Source organism: Syngnathus typhle, linkage group LG4, assembly GCF_033458585.1.
Source record: "Syngnathus typhle isolate RoL2023-S1 ecotype Sweden linkage group LG4, RoL_Styp_1.0, whole genome shotgun sequence".
In the NCBI taxonomy this organism is placed as follows: Eukaryota; Metazoa; Chordata; class Actinopteri; order Syngnathiformes; family Syngnathidae; genus Syngnathus; species Syngnathus typhle.
Window position 1 is genome coordinate 24295440 of NC_083741.1, and position 14351 is coordinate 24309790.

General features: G+C 55.7%; 3 protein-coding genes across 10 annotated transcripts; all 3 read left to right on the forward strand.

Annotated features, from left to right (window-relative positions):
* Nucleotides 1-155: 155 nt before the first annotated feature.
* On the forward strand, nucleotides 156-3074 carry selenos (selenoprotein S). The gene is made up of 6 exons (XM_061277264.1): nucleotides 156-460; nucleotides 1057-1179; nucleotides 1365-1471; nucleotides 1733-1825; nucleotides 1900-1972; nucleotides 2212-3074. Exons 1-6 carry the CDS (start codon nucleotides 346-348, stop codon nucleotides 2292-2294), a joined length of 594 nt encoding a protein of 197 aa, XP_061133248.1. The 5' UTR covers nucleotides 156-345; the 3' UTR covers nucleotides 2295-3074.
* An 878-nt stretch (nucleotides 3075-3952) lies between these two features.
* chsy1 (chondroitin sulfate synthase 1) lies at nucleotides 3953-9056 on the forward strand. Its single transcript, XM_061277258.1, has 4 exons — nucleotides 3953-4608; nucleotides 4948-5443; nucleotides 6911-7327; nucleotides 7457-9056. Exons 1-4 carry the CDS (start codon nucleotides 4289-4291, stop codon nucleotides 8639-8641), a joined length of 2418 nt encoding a protein of 805 aa, XP_061133242.1. The 5' UTR covers nucleotides 3953-4288; the 3' UTR covers nucleotides 8642-9056.
* Nucleotides 9057-9237: 181 nt separating this feature from the next.
* Nucleotides 9238-13893, forward strand: asb7 (ankyrin repeat and SOCS box containing 7). 8 transcript variants are annotated; one of them, XM_061275751.1, is made up of 5 exons: nucleotides 9238-9446; nucleotides 10664-10733; nucleotides 10930-11117; nucleotides 12115-12720; nucleotides 13233-13893. In XM_061275751.1, the coding sequence occupies exons 1-5, from the start codon at nucleotides 9407-9409 to the stop codon at nucleotides 13361-13363; spliced, it is 1035 nt and encodes a 344-aa protein (XP_061131735.1). In that variant the 5' UTR covers nucleotides 9238-9406; the 3' UTR covers nucleotides 13364-13893. The 8 variants fall into 8 exon arrangements, with proteins under 8 accessions (XP_061131735.1, XP_061131734.1, XP_061131737.1 ...); XM_061275750.1 differs by having other exon boundaries at nucleotides 9241-9446; nucleotides 10915-11117; XM_061275753.1 differs by lacking the exon at nucleotides 9238-9446 and adding an exon at nucleotides 9472-9827.
* Nucleotides 13894-14351: the final 458 nt, after the last annotated feature.

Here is a 14351-nt window from a genome sequence, read left to right on the forward strand (position 1 = left end):
CAACGACGTTCTATGAGCCAGCTTCAAATACGTCGATTCCCTTTTGATTCCATCCGCACGTTGCAATGGACGGGACAGACGCGATGTCACGTAGTAACGCCGTCGTCATGTAGAGGGCGGTAACTCAAACTGCGAGCAGTCAGTCGCTGTCTAACGAAGAAGAAAAGCTGGCAAATCCTGTTTGGGATCGTCTGCCGAATGTCGATCCCGTTCCCTTCGCCCAACCGAGTCAACAGCGCTGACAGTTAAGTAGGGCTCATTAACAGTGATAATAGAATTCCTGGACGGGCGGGCGCGATCATTTAGTCGCCTCGTGGCGTGGCGTGGCGTGGAATTTGAGGCCAAATGGACGACGTGGAGATTGCGGACGTGGACGAGAACGGCCAGGTCCTACCGGAAGAGGGCGAGAAAGTGCTGAAGCGGCAGCAGCACGACCACCTGTCGTCTGTTGGCTTCATGGGTAGGTAACCAAAGATTGGCAACTTGAACACTCAAAGCAACAACTCGTTTTGGTCACCACCGTACGTATTGACGCTTCTGTGCGTCTTTTGGGTCACATGTGACCGACCGCACGTTTGCTCTGATCGAGACTTACACCCAAAAGGCACGTTTGACAGGAAAGCCGAATCCGCCAACGCAATCACACAAATGGAGCAGTCCCTACGGGTGAGACGAGGCGAGGCGAGGCGAGGTGGGAGCTCAGTAACACATGAATTCTATCTTACCTGCGTTTTGTTCACTTGGAAACTCTTTGCGCTTGTCCGTGACACCAAACAATGTGGGCGGGCACGAACACCAGAGGTTGCAGCTTTTTCGAGAAACCATTTCCTGCTATCACAGGAGGATGATGTGAAAATGGGTGCGAGTTGTCCCGTGGTATATGACTTTTGGAACTCAAATGATCAGCTCGCTGAAGAAGCTGGATAACGACAACAACAACAAACAAAGAAGAAGAATCCGGTTAATGTGAACATTTGATCGTCAAGTCACCCGTTGTCATTTCGTAAGACTCTGGCTTTTCCACCTTCGCTCTGTGTTTGATTTGCACAATTTCAGTCGGCGAGCCGCTGTGGGCGTACGGCTGCTGCCTGCTGCTGACGCTGGCTGCCCTCTGCACGCTGCTGGTCTACCTGGCCAAGAAGAGGAGGAGCAGGTCCCTCCCTGCCCCCACCCTGCAAGGTTACTCGCCGTCATCACTTTCAAATGATAGCGGGCTCTTGTCTGTTGGCGTCTAGTGGACTATTGGCTCGTACGCACGCTTACGCCACCTTAACGCTGGAAGGAGTTGAACGGCTTGAGCTCGCGAGTGGCGGGGCGCGTCAGGGCCGGCGTTTTTGAGTGCCGACACTGATGTTGATGTGTAGACGCCGAGGAGGTGGTGAGGAGGCAGGAGGCCATGGAGGCGTCTCGGAGGAAGATGCAGCAGGAGCAAGACGCCAAGGCGGCCATTTTCAGGGAGAAGCGCAAGCAGGTGAAGCGCAGGCAGGCGAAGCGCAGGCAGGCGAAGCGCAAGCAGGCGAAGCGCAAGCAGGCGAAGCGCAGGCAGGCGAAGCGCAAGCAGGCGAAGCGCAAGCAGGCGAAGCGCAAGCAGGCGAAGCGCAGGCAGGCGAAGCGCAGGCATCCGAAGCGCAGGCATCCGAAGCGCAGGCAGCCGAAGCGCAGGCAGCCGAAGCGCGCCAGCGAGACGGCCGGCGCCTTCCTCGTGTGACCTGTGAACCAACGTGTGCCTTAGCAAGAGGAGGAGAAGAGGAGGCAGAAGATTGAGGAGTGGGACAGCCTGCAACTGGGCAAAAGTTTCAAAGGGGCTTCCAGACGATTGCAAGAGGTTAGTGACAAACGCGGGGCGGTCTCTCCTCCGCTTGCTTGCGTGGCTCCTGACGTGTTGTCTAACCGCCGCAGAGCAGCGACGAGGGTGCCTCATCCAGCACCGCGCTCAAACCCAAGAGCCATAAGAAGCCGCTTCGCAGCTCAGGTAACGCAAAATGCAAGGAACCCAAATTGCCACTAATATGCGAAGGAAGGCTCCTGGCTCTTCTCGGCGGACTCCTCAGTGCAACAAAGCGATGGCAACGGAGCCCGAGAGGAGCTCATCCATGCACTGCCCCCCCCCAGTCATTTGAGCACCTTGCTTTCAAAAAGAAAGCGGCATGTGAGCTGACTTTGCTGTGTGCTCGCTTGCTCGCTCAACGGGTTCTTGTCGTTGTCTTTCAGAGTACAGTCCTCTGAGCGGCGAGGGCGGCGGCTCGTGCTTGTGGCGCCCCGGCAGGCGGGGCCCGTCGCCTTCGGGCGAATGAGGTTAGAGGAGGTCGCGCAAGACGACCTCCATGTATGTGCCCCCGCCGCACGCAGGCACCGACCGGCTGACATCGGCTCGCGGCTCCTCGGAAGGAACGTGCATTACGCTCCGGCGAACCCCCCCGCTCATCTACGTAAGATGAATGGCAGCATAAGAATCTAAGAATTCCTACAATGGCCCGCAGGGTTCGCTGCAGTGTGCGTTAGCGTTCCGGTTCTCGCCGCGAGCTCAGGATGACGTCGCGCTCGGAAATGGTCGCTGACCAGCGAGCGAGGCTGATGAACGTCGGCGTCGGTGTCTCCTCTCGGGGTTTAAATTCTTGTACATTCTCAAGATTGGCATTGTGACAGCTCACACCGGAAAGGCTTCGCCCCTGCTTTTTCTTTTTCCGGATGTCTCAGATGTTTGAGGGGCGGCAATTCTCAATGTACGCTGAAGATTTTCCTCTCGCGGGCTGCTGACGTTACTCGGCGCTGACGCCGCAGCTCTGCTTACCGTTCAACCTGGACGTGATTCTCCTCGATCCGATTGGCTCGTTTGCTCCGGAACTTCTGGAGATGGGCGAGCTTATGTCAACGGGCCGGTGGGGTGGAGATTGACAAAGGCGCATTTAAAGGAATGCCGTCGGATTGACTTGCGTGTTTGAGTTCATGCTCGCCACAAACGCGACATGTATAAGAGAGTCCCCTTTTCACATTCTGGCCGCTTGACTCAAAACAAAACTTTCCTCTTCTGCTGCCCCCATTTTGAAGCAATAAATCAAACCATGTCAACTTCAGACTTTAGAGTCTCTCTCTACCCCTCTTAGTTAAAATGGTGACTGTAAACCACAGATGTCAAACTCAAGGCAAGGGGGCCACGTACGGCCCGCCACATCATTTTATGTGGCCCGCAAAGACAAATTGTGCATTTACTAGAATTGCAAATTAGTCCTCACTTTTATTAATATCTTCTTTTTTTTTTAAAAATATTTGACCAGTTTTTACTCGTCTGATTTGAAAACGAGTTATTTGTCAGTTTGTTTTGTCGCTTTTACTGTATATAATATGAGGTGCTCATACATTTATTTGGGTCGACAGTCATAATGGCCCTCCGAAGGAAGCTATGACGACAATACGGCCCGCAAAAAAAATGAGTTTGACACCCCTGCTGTAAACAATGGTCAACATAGGCCGAACAGCACTTTCCGCACTGGGCTTGGTCGTCGTTGTAAATACAGCTAATTACAATCTAGCCTCCTAGGGACCGTCCGCCATGAGATTGCCTCAACGGCCTACATGAACTGCGTCCCCAAAGCAAGGCAACATTTTTCCACCGCTTCCGCCCACAATCGCCGTCCAGATTCCCCATAGATTTGTCCCAATCCTGTCCAGTGCTCTTCATTGAGGACCGGAGAATTTGTTTTCACCGATTGGATCGCCGTCTTGATGAGTGCACTTGTGTCGGACCGTTTTTTATTGTCGAGCAAGAACGCTCTGCAAACATTAGAATCGTGCCCTCATTTGGAAATGTGGTCCTCGCCAGGTTCCTGTTTCGTAATCAATCGAAAGTGGTGAGCCAGATAAAAGGTCCACAAAGAGAGGGAGGGGAGTTGTGAGTTGCGTGCGCTTTTTCGCATGCGACTTGAACGCCTCTGGAACGCCCTCTGGGAGGAGGCCCGCGTACGGAAGCCCGCAAAGCTCAAACGCGCTCGTGCACTCTGCGTTGATGGACGTCCTGCTGCCAACTTGGCCGAATAACCCAGCCGACGCATTCTCAACACCTGCAATCCTGCGAGCGACTTGGAAAGTCGCCGGCCGGCAGCTCGCGTCGAGTTGGGCCGGGCCCGGCCGAGCGAGCATGTGAGCCGACGGCTGGCAGGCAGGCAGGCAGGCAGGCTAGCAAGCAGTTTTCGGGGATGCTACGTGGGCACAAGAGGAAGCGGAAGAAGAAGAACCACGAGCGAGACGCTGAAGGCGCGTGGCCGACACTCGGCATCTTTTCCCCTCGGACATGATTTTATGCTTGTCTGGAGGGATGGCAGGTCGGAGCCGGAGAGCTTGGTTGAGCGTCCTGCTGGGTCTGGTGCTGGGCTTCACACTGGCCTCTCGCCTCATCCTGCCCAAGGCCGCGGAAATCGCCAAAGGCAACCCGGGCGGCTGCCGCCTCAACGAGCGACTCGGCGCAGCCGGGGCCCTGTGGCCACCTCGCGACAGCCGCCCGCCGGCCGCGCAGACGACGTCCTCGGGAGCCGCGCGCTCCACCGACTTCCTCTTCGTGGGCGTCATGACCGCGCAAAAGTACCTCAACAGCCGCGCGGTGGCCGCGCACAGGTAGGCGCGCTGCGCTCAAGCATCTCCTCGTCAGGTGGCAAACTGCTACTGTTGGAAAGATAAACTGCCAGAGCGTTCAAGGAAAAGCCGGAGTCAACTTACTGTCGAGAAGCTCAACGATTAGTTCTCGATTGATTGTGTCAACTTGCCCCGTCGAAAAAGTTTACGACAAAAGCGAGCGGAAAGGAAGTGACGCGGCGTCAGCTTGTCGTGGGTTTAGTTGTAGGTCGTCACGAGTGAGACTTGGCTTTATCCAGGAATAGGCAAAAGTGGAAAGTCCTTCAAGGGGAGCCAAATAATGCTTACGCTCTCTCCGACGGACGTTTTGCTCCTTTGCAGAACGTGGGCCCGGAGCATCCCGGGTCGGGTTGAGTTCTTCTCCAGCGAGGGCTCCAATGCCTCGGCGCCCGTGCCGCTGGTGGCGCTGCGCGGCGCCGACGACTCCTACCCGCCGCAAAAGAAGTCCTTCCTGATGCTCAAATACATGCACGACCACTACCTGGAGCGCTACCAGTGGTTCATGCGGGCCGACGACGACGTCTACGTCAAAGGCCGGCGTCTGGAGAGCTTTCTGCGCCGCCTCAACGGCAGCGCGCCCATCTTCCTGGGCCAGACGGGCATGGGCGCCCGCGACGAGCTGGGCAAGCTGGCGCTGGAGCCCGGCGAGAACTTCTGCATGGGCGGGCCCGGTGTGGTCATGAGCCGAGAAGTCCTGCGCCGCGTGGCGCCGCACCTGAGCCGCTGCCTGCGCCAGATGCACACGGCGCACGAGGACGTGGAGGTGGGGCGCTGCGTGCGCCGCTTCGCCGGGGTCCAGTGCGTCTGGTCCTACGAGGTCAGTCCGCCGCCGGGTGCTGTTGTTACCCGTCCTGCTAAGCCATCACGGGATCCTTGTTTGAATCCCACAAAGCGCAACTGTTCTCCACGTGCCGAGGTGATCGCAGAGGAACGCCGCGGTTGAAAATGTCAACGTCTCAGTCAGGCCTTTTGATTGGTTGATTTTCGCAGGCACGGCAGTTTCTTCAATAAGATGTTACAACGCGCACGTGTAGGCTGGGAGCGATTATCTATGTCCCCCACACACACACACACACACTCAAACACACGTCGATACCAACAGGGTGTCGTCAGTTTAAACGGGCGTGGATTTTCGAGCAAACGAGCAAACTTGATCTTTGTCACAGTTGGGCCTTTTGCTCACATAAGACACGGATCCGGACGGATTTGAATGCTGCGCGGTCGGTGGGTTGAGGCGCAAGCGTGGCCGCTGCTTCGTTTGAGTCGCGCTCTCCTCGTCAGGCACCGGCGCTCATCTGTCAAGCGGCCTTTGCCGCTACCCGCTCCGCTAACTTTCCCCGGCCGGCGCCATGGAGTCTAGCTTCGACCTTCCTGACCCACATCTTGGCGCTAGCATCCAATTAGGGTGGATTAGCAGCTAAGCTTCTTAGCGCCGACCCGTGCGCCGGCCGGCGCCGCCGCCTGTTGTCCGAAAAGCGCCCAGGCCACCCCTCCGACATATTTTTTTTCTTTTGCGTCAAGGTTAGGGTTAGTATCGCCTCCTATCTCGTCACGGCCTCAAGACACAACGAGCTGTTCGCTGCGCTGGCTCGGGCAAACCGGTCACAGGCGGCATTCGCTCTAGTGGCCGTTTCCTCCAACGGGGAAAAAAGAAGTCACTTTGACCCAGACGGCTTTAATTTGGACTTTGGGCGTGCTGTTTGGACCCGCCCATGTTTGCTTTGGAAGGCAGCGGATGACAGCTGTTGCCTCACAGTTGTTGGTTTCTTTTTTGTTGTTTTTTTTTCCCCCTTCTCCCGTTCCATCAGTTAAAGAGAAGCGTTTCACGTTGGCGGCTGCCACGCTAGCTCGCCCACAAACTGGGCGGCACCCTCCTTCAGCCGTCTTTGTTTTGGAGCAAACAAAGCAGGGCACGCCTGGGAACGGCAGCTACGTCGGCACGAGCAGCGTAGCGAGGTGTTTCCCCTCCCCCGGACGGTCTACTTTTAGAAAGGCCGCAGCAGCGGGAAGCGGCGACAGCTGTGACCAAGGCTGTCCGAACAAAAACGTCTAAATTCCACAAAGATGGACTCTTCTTGACATGGTGCCAGTCACGCTGCCCCCCGATGGCAAAGGCGTGCGCACTCGAAGGATCGGCACAGTGAATGAAAGCAAAATGCCCGATTTCCAACTCTAGGCCCGCGTCTAAATTCAAAAGGCCGCAATTGTCGGCCGCATTTTCAGGAAACAAAGTCACCGGCGCGCGCGAGCTAACCGCGTCTCCGTTGTAACGCCGGCCGCGCAGATGCAGCAGCTGTTCTACGAGAACTACGAGCCCGACAAGAAAGGCTTCATCCGTGAGCTGCGCAGCGGCAAGATTCACCGGGCCGTCACGCTGCATCCCAACAAGAGCCCGCCTCACCAGTATCGCTTGCACGCCTATCTGTTGAGCCGGCGCGCGGCCGCGCTGCGCCACCGCACCGTGCGCCTCCACCGCGAGCTGGTCGGGATGGCGCGCCCGGGTGCCCCTGAGCCGAGTCGCGAGGACCGGCTGCTGGGGGCGTCGCCTTCCTTCATGAGGTTCCGGCCCCGCCGCCGCAGCGACGTGCTGGAATGGGACTTCCTGAGCGCCAGGCACCTCTTCTCCGCCTGGGACGGGCAGCCGCCCCGCCGCGGGACCGACGCCGCGCAGCGCCAAGCCCTCGACGGCATCGTCATGCAGGTCGGCGAGCCGAGAGCGGCGCGAGTGACCAAAACGCTCCCGCTCGCCAAAATAGAACCCGCGAGCAAAGTAGCTCGAGGAAAAAAAGTTAACCACGGCAAAAATGACACGCCGCGACATCTCCCGCAGGTGATGGAGATGATCAACGCCAACGCCGAGACCCGCGGCCGCGTCATCGACTTCAAGGAAATCCAGTACGGCTACCGACGGGTCAACCCGCTCTACGGCGCCGAGTATGTGCTGGACCTGCTGCTGCTCTACAAGAAGCACAAAGGCAGGAGCGTGACGGTGCCGGTGCGCAGACACGCGTACCTGCAGCAGACCTTCAGCCGCATCCAGTTGCGCGAGGAGCGGCCCACCGACGCCACCGCCCTGGCGGCGCACGTCGACCGCCACTCGGACTCTCTCTCCTTCCTATCCCTCAGCTCCCTGAAGATGCTGGTCCCCTTCAAGCTGGCGCCGGCCGTCGGCCTGCGTGCGGACGCCGGCCGCGACGACAAGGTCAACATCCTGGTGCCGCTGTCGGGCCGCTACGACGCCTTTGCGCGCTTCATGGCCAACGTGGAGCGCGTGTGCCTGATCCCCAAGCACAACGTCAAGCTCCTCGTCCTGCTCTTCAACGCCGACGACGGCGCCGAGCGGGTCAAGCAGGTGGAGCTGATGCGCGAGTACCACATCAAGTACCCGCGGGCCGAGCTGGAGATCAAAGCCGTGGCTGGCCCCTTCTCGCGGGCGCTGGCGCTGGAGGAGGGCTCGGCGCGCTTCTCCGACCATTCGCTGCTCTTCTACTGCGATGTGGATCTCCTCTTCACCGCCGACTTCCTGCAGCGCTGCAGGGCCAACGCGGCAGCCGGCCGCTCCTCCTACTTCCCCGTCGTTTTCAGCCAGTACGACCCCGAGGTGGTGTACGGTGGCGGCACGCAACGAGCCGACGCCAACCACTACGCCTTCACCGCCAAGACGGGCCTGTGGAGGAACTTTGGCTTTGGGGTGGTGTGCGCCCACAAGGGCGATCTGTTCCGCACCGGGGGCTTCAACACCACCATCCGGGGTTGGGGCCTGGAGGACGTGGACCTCTTTGACAAGTTCCTGCCCTCGGGCGTCGCGCTGTTTCGCAGCAACGACCCGGGCATTGTGCACGTGCATCACCCGGTCACCTGCGACCCCCACCTGGAGCCGAGGCAGCACAAGATGTGCTTGGGGTCCCGGGCGTCTCTGCGGGGTTCCGTGCGCCAGCTGGCCCAGCTATGGTTGGACAAGAAGGAGCTGGGCCCGCCACTGGCCGCCAACGCCTCGCTTCGCCTGACAGCCTGACCCCGCCCAACCTCTGTCGTTCATTTCTTGGCCACCGGCGGCCGCCGCGCAGGTTGGCTTTTGTAAATATCACGGACGTTTTGATCTCTGGACTATTTTGAATTTCGTTCCGTACCTTCTCATTTGTGGACATTATGACGTCAAACTCGCCAGTCGGTCGGAGAAGGGCTTTCCCGAGGAGCAGAACACTGGAAAAGGGTTGCGGAGTGGTCCTTTTGGACCAGATTTTCCTTTGGCCCAAAAAGACGCTGGCCAAAATTCTCAAGGGCCGCTCAGTTGCTGGGCCAATGTCAGCGTTTCTGGTGGACCCCCAATTCACATAGTTGAGAAAAAGAACTTTTTTCTAAAAAAATGTTTACTCTTCAACTCTGTTTAAGTGGAAAGTGTGTCTCAAAAAATAAATGTTCATTTTTAATTTTTGAATCTCGCTTTTATTTATACCCTTTTGTGAAATATTTTAATTGTTTATATAACGTTTTTTTATTTTCCCCTTTATTGAGTTTACTTTCAATCTTGGTAGTGCAGAAAAAAAGTTATTCAAATGAGGGGGCGGGTCCTGTCGGAGGCGTAATTAAGTCTTTCCGTGTGATCGTCACGAAACCGGCGAGTCAAGGGCCGACGAAAACCGCTCCCATTTCTCCATTTTTAGGACAACTGAGAGAAAAGCACCGACCCAGCCTTTCTGGCTTGTGTTTAGTAGGACGACAGCCAAGCAGGCCAAGCTGAATAGGCTGCATTGACTGTTTCTGCACAGAAGATGGCGGCATGTCCCCAAGAGAGCATCCCGTGCGAGTAACAATTGAGGGTGAGCGAAGAGGATAGAAGGTGGCTTCGAATAGCAGATACTATTTTACAGAGTTCTGGTGGCTTAAGTTTTGAATTCCAATTTTAATTTCGGCAACGAATGCGTTTCGGATAATGGTAGACTCCATTTCACAAGTTATGAAGAGTTTTGGCACTTTTAGTCCTCCGTACTCGGGCGGGGGCGTCGGCGTTATTGTGAAGTCATGATGACGGAAGTGACGACGATGACGCTTCCGAGCTCAGGCAGACTTTTGATTAAAGCTAACAGTTTTGACGCCTAAAAGCCCCGAAGATGCACTCGAATTCGATGCGTGTGCAGAAGGCCGTTGCAAGATCTTTGGAGCCGCGGCGACGACGGACCAAGATGCAGCACTGACAACAAGTTGGCTCTTTTGTTTTTGCTTGGCTGCTGCTGCTGCTGCTGCTGCTGCTGCTGCTGCTGCTGCTGCTGCTGCCGCTGCCGCTGCCGCTGCCGCTGCCGCTGCCGCTGCCGCTGCCGCTGCCGCCGCCGCTGCCGCCGCCGCCGCCGCCGCCGCCGCCGCCGCCGGCTTGTCGCGCTGCACAAACGCAAGACTTTAGCACACGTGCCCCTCGTCGGCACGCCGCACCACACTTGAGTCCCATGCCCAGTTCCAAATACACTAATCGCAACACTTTGTTTGGGTTAGCCTCCACGGCTAACTAGTGCTAGCTTGGCGGCACAACATTTGAGCGTGGAGTGAGTTCATGTTCATTCATACGTCGACACCAAACGTCAAATTCGGCCACACGAAACGTCTTCACACTCTTGCTTGCTGGCTTCGACAGTGCCCGCCCGCCCGCGCGTGCGCGCGCGCGCGCCTACACTTTGTTAGCCTGCGCGCGCGGCTAACAGTGCTAGCGAAAACCACCACATTCGGAGTCAACCAAAGTGTCACGTTCATATAACTGTCGGCCGAAACTGTCAAGTTGGGTCACTTGACATTTTCTTTGTTTACACTCGCATGCGGCTGTTGCCGAAGTCTTTTTATGGAGTGATTGGGGAGGAACGACTTAGTTTCGCATTCCGGGGGACCGGAACGAGATTTTCAGGTGGACGAACTACTCCGGTCACTTTGAGCAAATCGCTGCATCAAAATCTCAAGAGAAGGATTTCTGTACTCACTCACTCACTCACTCACTCACTCACTCACTCACTCACTCACTCACTCACTCACTCGAGAACTTGTTGTGTTGCAGGAAATTCAAGTCAAAGCTGGCAAGCGTCCGCTATGAAGAAGAGAAGTTTGTCTCTTCAGCTGGTGAAAAGGTAGAAGAAAACCACATCAGGAAATTGACTTAATCTGGCTGCCATTTCTTGTGTCCAATCCCCAAACAAAGTGTTGACATTTGTAGCGGCGGTCCCCAGACGCACAGAATATTTCATCTTATCTTTCCCCGCTAAAGCTTAGGTTAAAGATGAACATTCCCGTTCCCAAATGTGACGACAGGATGCTGAACTGTAGGAACCCTGAGCTCCACGAGGAGCTGCAGATCCAGGCGGCGGTGGCGGCGGGTGACGTATACACAGTGCGCCGCATGCTGGAGCGCGGATACTCACCCAAGATCCGCGACGCCAACGGATGGACGCTGCTGCACTTCTCGGCCGCCAAGAGCAAGGAGCGATGCGTGCGCGTCTTCCTGGAGCACGGAGGTCAGCCAAACGTCCGGCCGTTCGTGTGCGAGTTTACCGGGGCGCTGGCGCCGATTCCGAGTGCCTTCGTCAAATCACGACCAGGCCGTGAGACGATGCGGATGAAATACTTGCGAATGAACCCACTCTCAGCCCCGACGTCGGCGGCGGCCACGTAGCACCGTCCTAAGCGACGTTCCGCTCTGCTCAATGATGAATTACTCTTCATATCAAAGGGACGGTAATGCCTAGATGGTTCATTTTTCATGAGCCAGCGCAAATTATGTCTTTTTTTGTTTGTTTGTTTTAGCAGGAAAATGAAAAAAAGTTAGCATTTTTGGCTTTATCCATTCATTTTGGAGAGCAACGGATGCGCACTTTGAATGAGGAATAGAGGCACGCAGCCCTCCCTTCCGTGTCTTGCTCGGTAAGGTCACGGAAGGAAGCCATCCCGTTGGAAATCATTGTTGAGACTATGGCTTCAAAAACAGCTATCAGTTGGCACCAAAATTGACACGGCAACTTATGACGTGTGAAAAGGATTAGGGTTAGGGTTAGGGTCTGTTTATTTCCTTTCACCGGTCACCAACATACGCAAACATGAGAGAAGAAGCGGAATTTTCATACATCGCTTGTAATTGTTTTGCTGCTGCCCGCGCTCCTAAGGCTCCGCTTTTCTTTTTTGCGTCGTCTTTACCTTGCTCGTCTCAACCTCGCTCTTGCCTTCACGGGAACTGACGGCTCCAAAGAGATCACCCGCAAGGAGCAAAGTCGCTATGTAAAATACCGGTGGGTGGGGCCATCATCATTCTGTTCACCATCCATTCCATCCATTCCATCCCATCCATCCCATCCATCCCATCCATCCCATCCATCCATTCCATCCATCCATTCCATTCCATCCCATCGTAATATCCACGGAGAGCTTTGCGGCAAGCTGAGCATCCATGGGTTGCGAGCGATTTTTCCGCCGAGAGTTTTGTTTTGGTTTGATAGTCGTCTGCCTCTCGGCCCTCAGCGGACCCGACGGTGAAGGACTTAATCGGGGGCTTCACGGCGCTGCACTACGCCGCCATGCACGGGCGCGCTCGCATCGCCCGCCTCATGCTGGAGTCAGACTTTTGCGGCGACATCATCGACGCCAAGAGCTACGACGGCTGGACGCCGCTGCATGTGGCGGCCCACTATGGCCGTGACTCCTTTGTGCGCCTCCTGCTGGAGTTCTGCGCCCGAGTGGACCCGCTGAGCGACAAGGGCACCACGCCGCTGCAGCTGGCCATCATCCGCGAGCGCTCCAGCTGCGTGCGCATCCTGCTGGACCACGGCGCCAACATTGACATTCAGAACGGCTTCCTGTTGCGGTACGCCGTGAGTAAGGCCAACCATTCGTACTGCCGCATGTTCCTCCAGCGCGGCGCCGACACCAACCTGGGCCGGCTGGAGGACGGCCAGACGCCGCTGCATCTATCGGCGCTACGCGACGACGTGCTGTGCGCACGCATGCTCTACGCTTACGGCGCCGACACCAACGCCAGGAACTACGAGGGCCAGACGCCCGCCGCCGTCTCCGTCAGCATGTCCAGACACAACAGGCCGTGTCTGGACTTCCTGCAGGACGTCACAAGTGAGTACAAAGCGGCGTCTCCCCAATCTCCCTTTCCTTCGGGCCGTGGCGAGGAAACAAGCATAAATCAAACAACACGTCTTACCTCGTGTGCTTTTTCCCCCCCCCAAAGTATGTTCCAAAGCAAGTTTTTTTGTGACCACGTCGCTCGTCTTTCGAAAAACACACCGTATGGGGTATATATATTGTCCATGCATTCAATTCCAACAAAGCCAAAGTAAATTGGAAACCGGAGGATGTTGTGCCATTTTCCTCCCATCGCTATCGGGTGGAAAAGATTCCATTCTCAGACATGCTTTCAAAGGGTGAAATTGATTAGAGTTCCCGGCCAGCGGACCGTTTTGCAGACAAGCGCGTCGTCGTCCCTCGATGCCGAGGGGTCAGATTTTCCTCGTTCTGCTTGCCAGACGCTATTTACCATGGGGCGAAAGTCGCTCGCTGGTGCTGCGCTCTGTTGCTGTCGGCGAACAGGTGGGGCCGTGCCAAACTGCTGGCGTTGTGTTTGTGCTCAGAACGTCCTCGGAGCCTTCAGGACGTGTGTCGCATCAAGATCCGCCGGTGTGTCGGCCTGCAGAGGCTATGCCTCCTGGAGGAGCTTCCCATCGCCAAGGTCATGAAGGACTATCTCAAACACAAGTTTTAATGTTGCCGCCGGGGATGAGTCGGGAAAAGAGGTAAAGACCTCTGCTGTGACTCGCCTCGCCTTTCGGAGGTTTGGCCCGAGGGGGCCGGTCGCCTGTCGTCTTCCCGCCCAGTTGCGTGCGGAAAGTGCGATTCGTGGCTTGCTGTCCGGTGAGCTGGTACAATGTAAATACCTTACAGATATTTTTCTACCTTTATTTAAACACCGCTCCTATGAAAGACTTGGTGTGTGCGTGCGTGCGTGCGTGCGCGCGCGCGTTTGTACACGTGTGCATTTGTGCGTGTTTGTGTTCGTGTGAATGGAAAAGCAGTTCTGGAATGCCACGGAAATTTCTTGGCTGATGTTGAAGACAACAAGCATATGTTTAATTCACTTGCTTGTGCTGCATTTTGAGCTACTTTTATGCACCTTTCAATTGCCCCTTGGGGATGAATAAAGTGTTGAATTGAATTGCTGTAATGGTCACCATGACGACATGTGTGATTGAGAACCTGTACATTTCTTCACAATAAAACCCCAGTGGAAGTGGATTAGTTTCTTTTGTTAACAACGACAAGGGGTTGTGTCCCTCTGAACACCCCAGAATAGTCACCTCACTGGTCGTCACCATGACAACACAACTCGCGTTTGTGAGAAACTGCCACCAAACCATGACTTGTGTTTTTCTACATGTTTTAGCCTAGCCGCATTAAAGCTGGGGATAGCATGCGCCATGTGCATGACCTAGCAGTCTGTTGTGTGTGCATGAGCTAGCAGCTTGTGCATGATACAACATCAGCTTTGTTGTTGTTGCTTTGTGCAGCAACACATGGAAGACATAAACGGTTGTCCTGCCCTAAGTAACAAAAGCTATTATTACTGGAAAGAATGTTCTGCCTATCCTAAACTCTTTACTGGTAGGAATTACTGCCCCCAAAATGTTTTTAAAATGAATTTAGAATTTAATTGGACAGGACGAGTGCCCTCATTTGAAATGAAACTATTTGCT

Excerpts from the sequence above, each read along its gene's own strand:
- asb7 (XM_061275745.1), top strand. The coding sequence starts at position 10,429 with ATGCGGCTGTTGCCGAAGTCTTTTTATGGAGTGATTGGGGAGGAACGA. Across the intron at positions 10,734-10,914 it reads TCTCTTCAGCTGGTGAAAAG|GATGCTGAACTGTAGGAACC; the intron begins GTAGAAGAAAAC and ends ATGTGACGACAG. Across the intron at positions 12,721-13,232 it reads CTTCCTGCAGGACGTCACAA|AACGTCCTCGGAGCCTTCAG; the intron begins GTGAGTACAAAG and ends GTTTGTGCTCAG.
- selenos (XM_061277264.1), top strand. The coding sequence starts at position 346 with ATGGACGACGTGGAGATTGCGGACGTGGACGAGAACGGCCAGGTCCTA. Across the intron at positions 1,826-1,899 it reads CTTCCAGACGATTGCAAGAG|AGCAGCGACGAGGGTGCCTC; the intron begins GTTAGTGACAAA and ends TAACCGCCGCAG. Across the intron at positions 1,973-2,211 it reads GAAGCCGCTTCGCAGCTCAG|AGTACAGTCCTCTGAGCGGC; the intron begins GTAACGCAAAAT and ends GTTGTCTTTCAG.
- chsy1 (XM_061277258.1), top strand. The coding sequence starts at position 4,289 with ATGATTTTATGCTTGTCTGGAGGGATGGCAGGTCGGAGCCGGAGAGCT. Across the intron at positions 5,444-6,910 it reads AGTGCGTCTGGTCCTACGAG|ATGCAGCAGCTGTTCTACGA; the intron begins GTCAGTCCGCCG and ends CCGGCCGCGCAG. Across the intron at positions 7,328-7,456 it reads TCGACGGCATCGTCATGCAG|GTGATGGAGATGATCAACGC; the intron begins GTCGGCGAGCCG and ends CATCTCCCGCAG.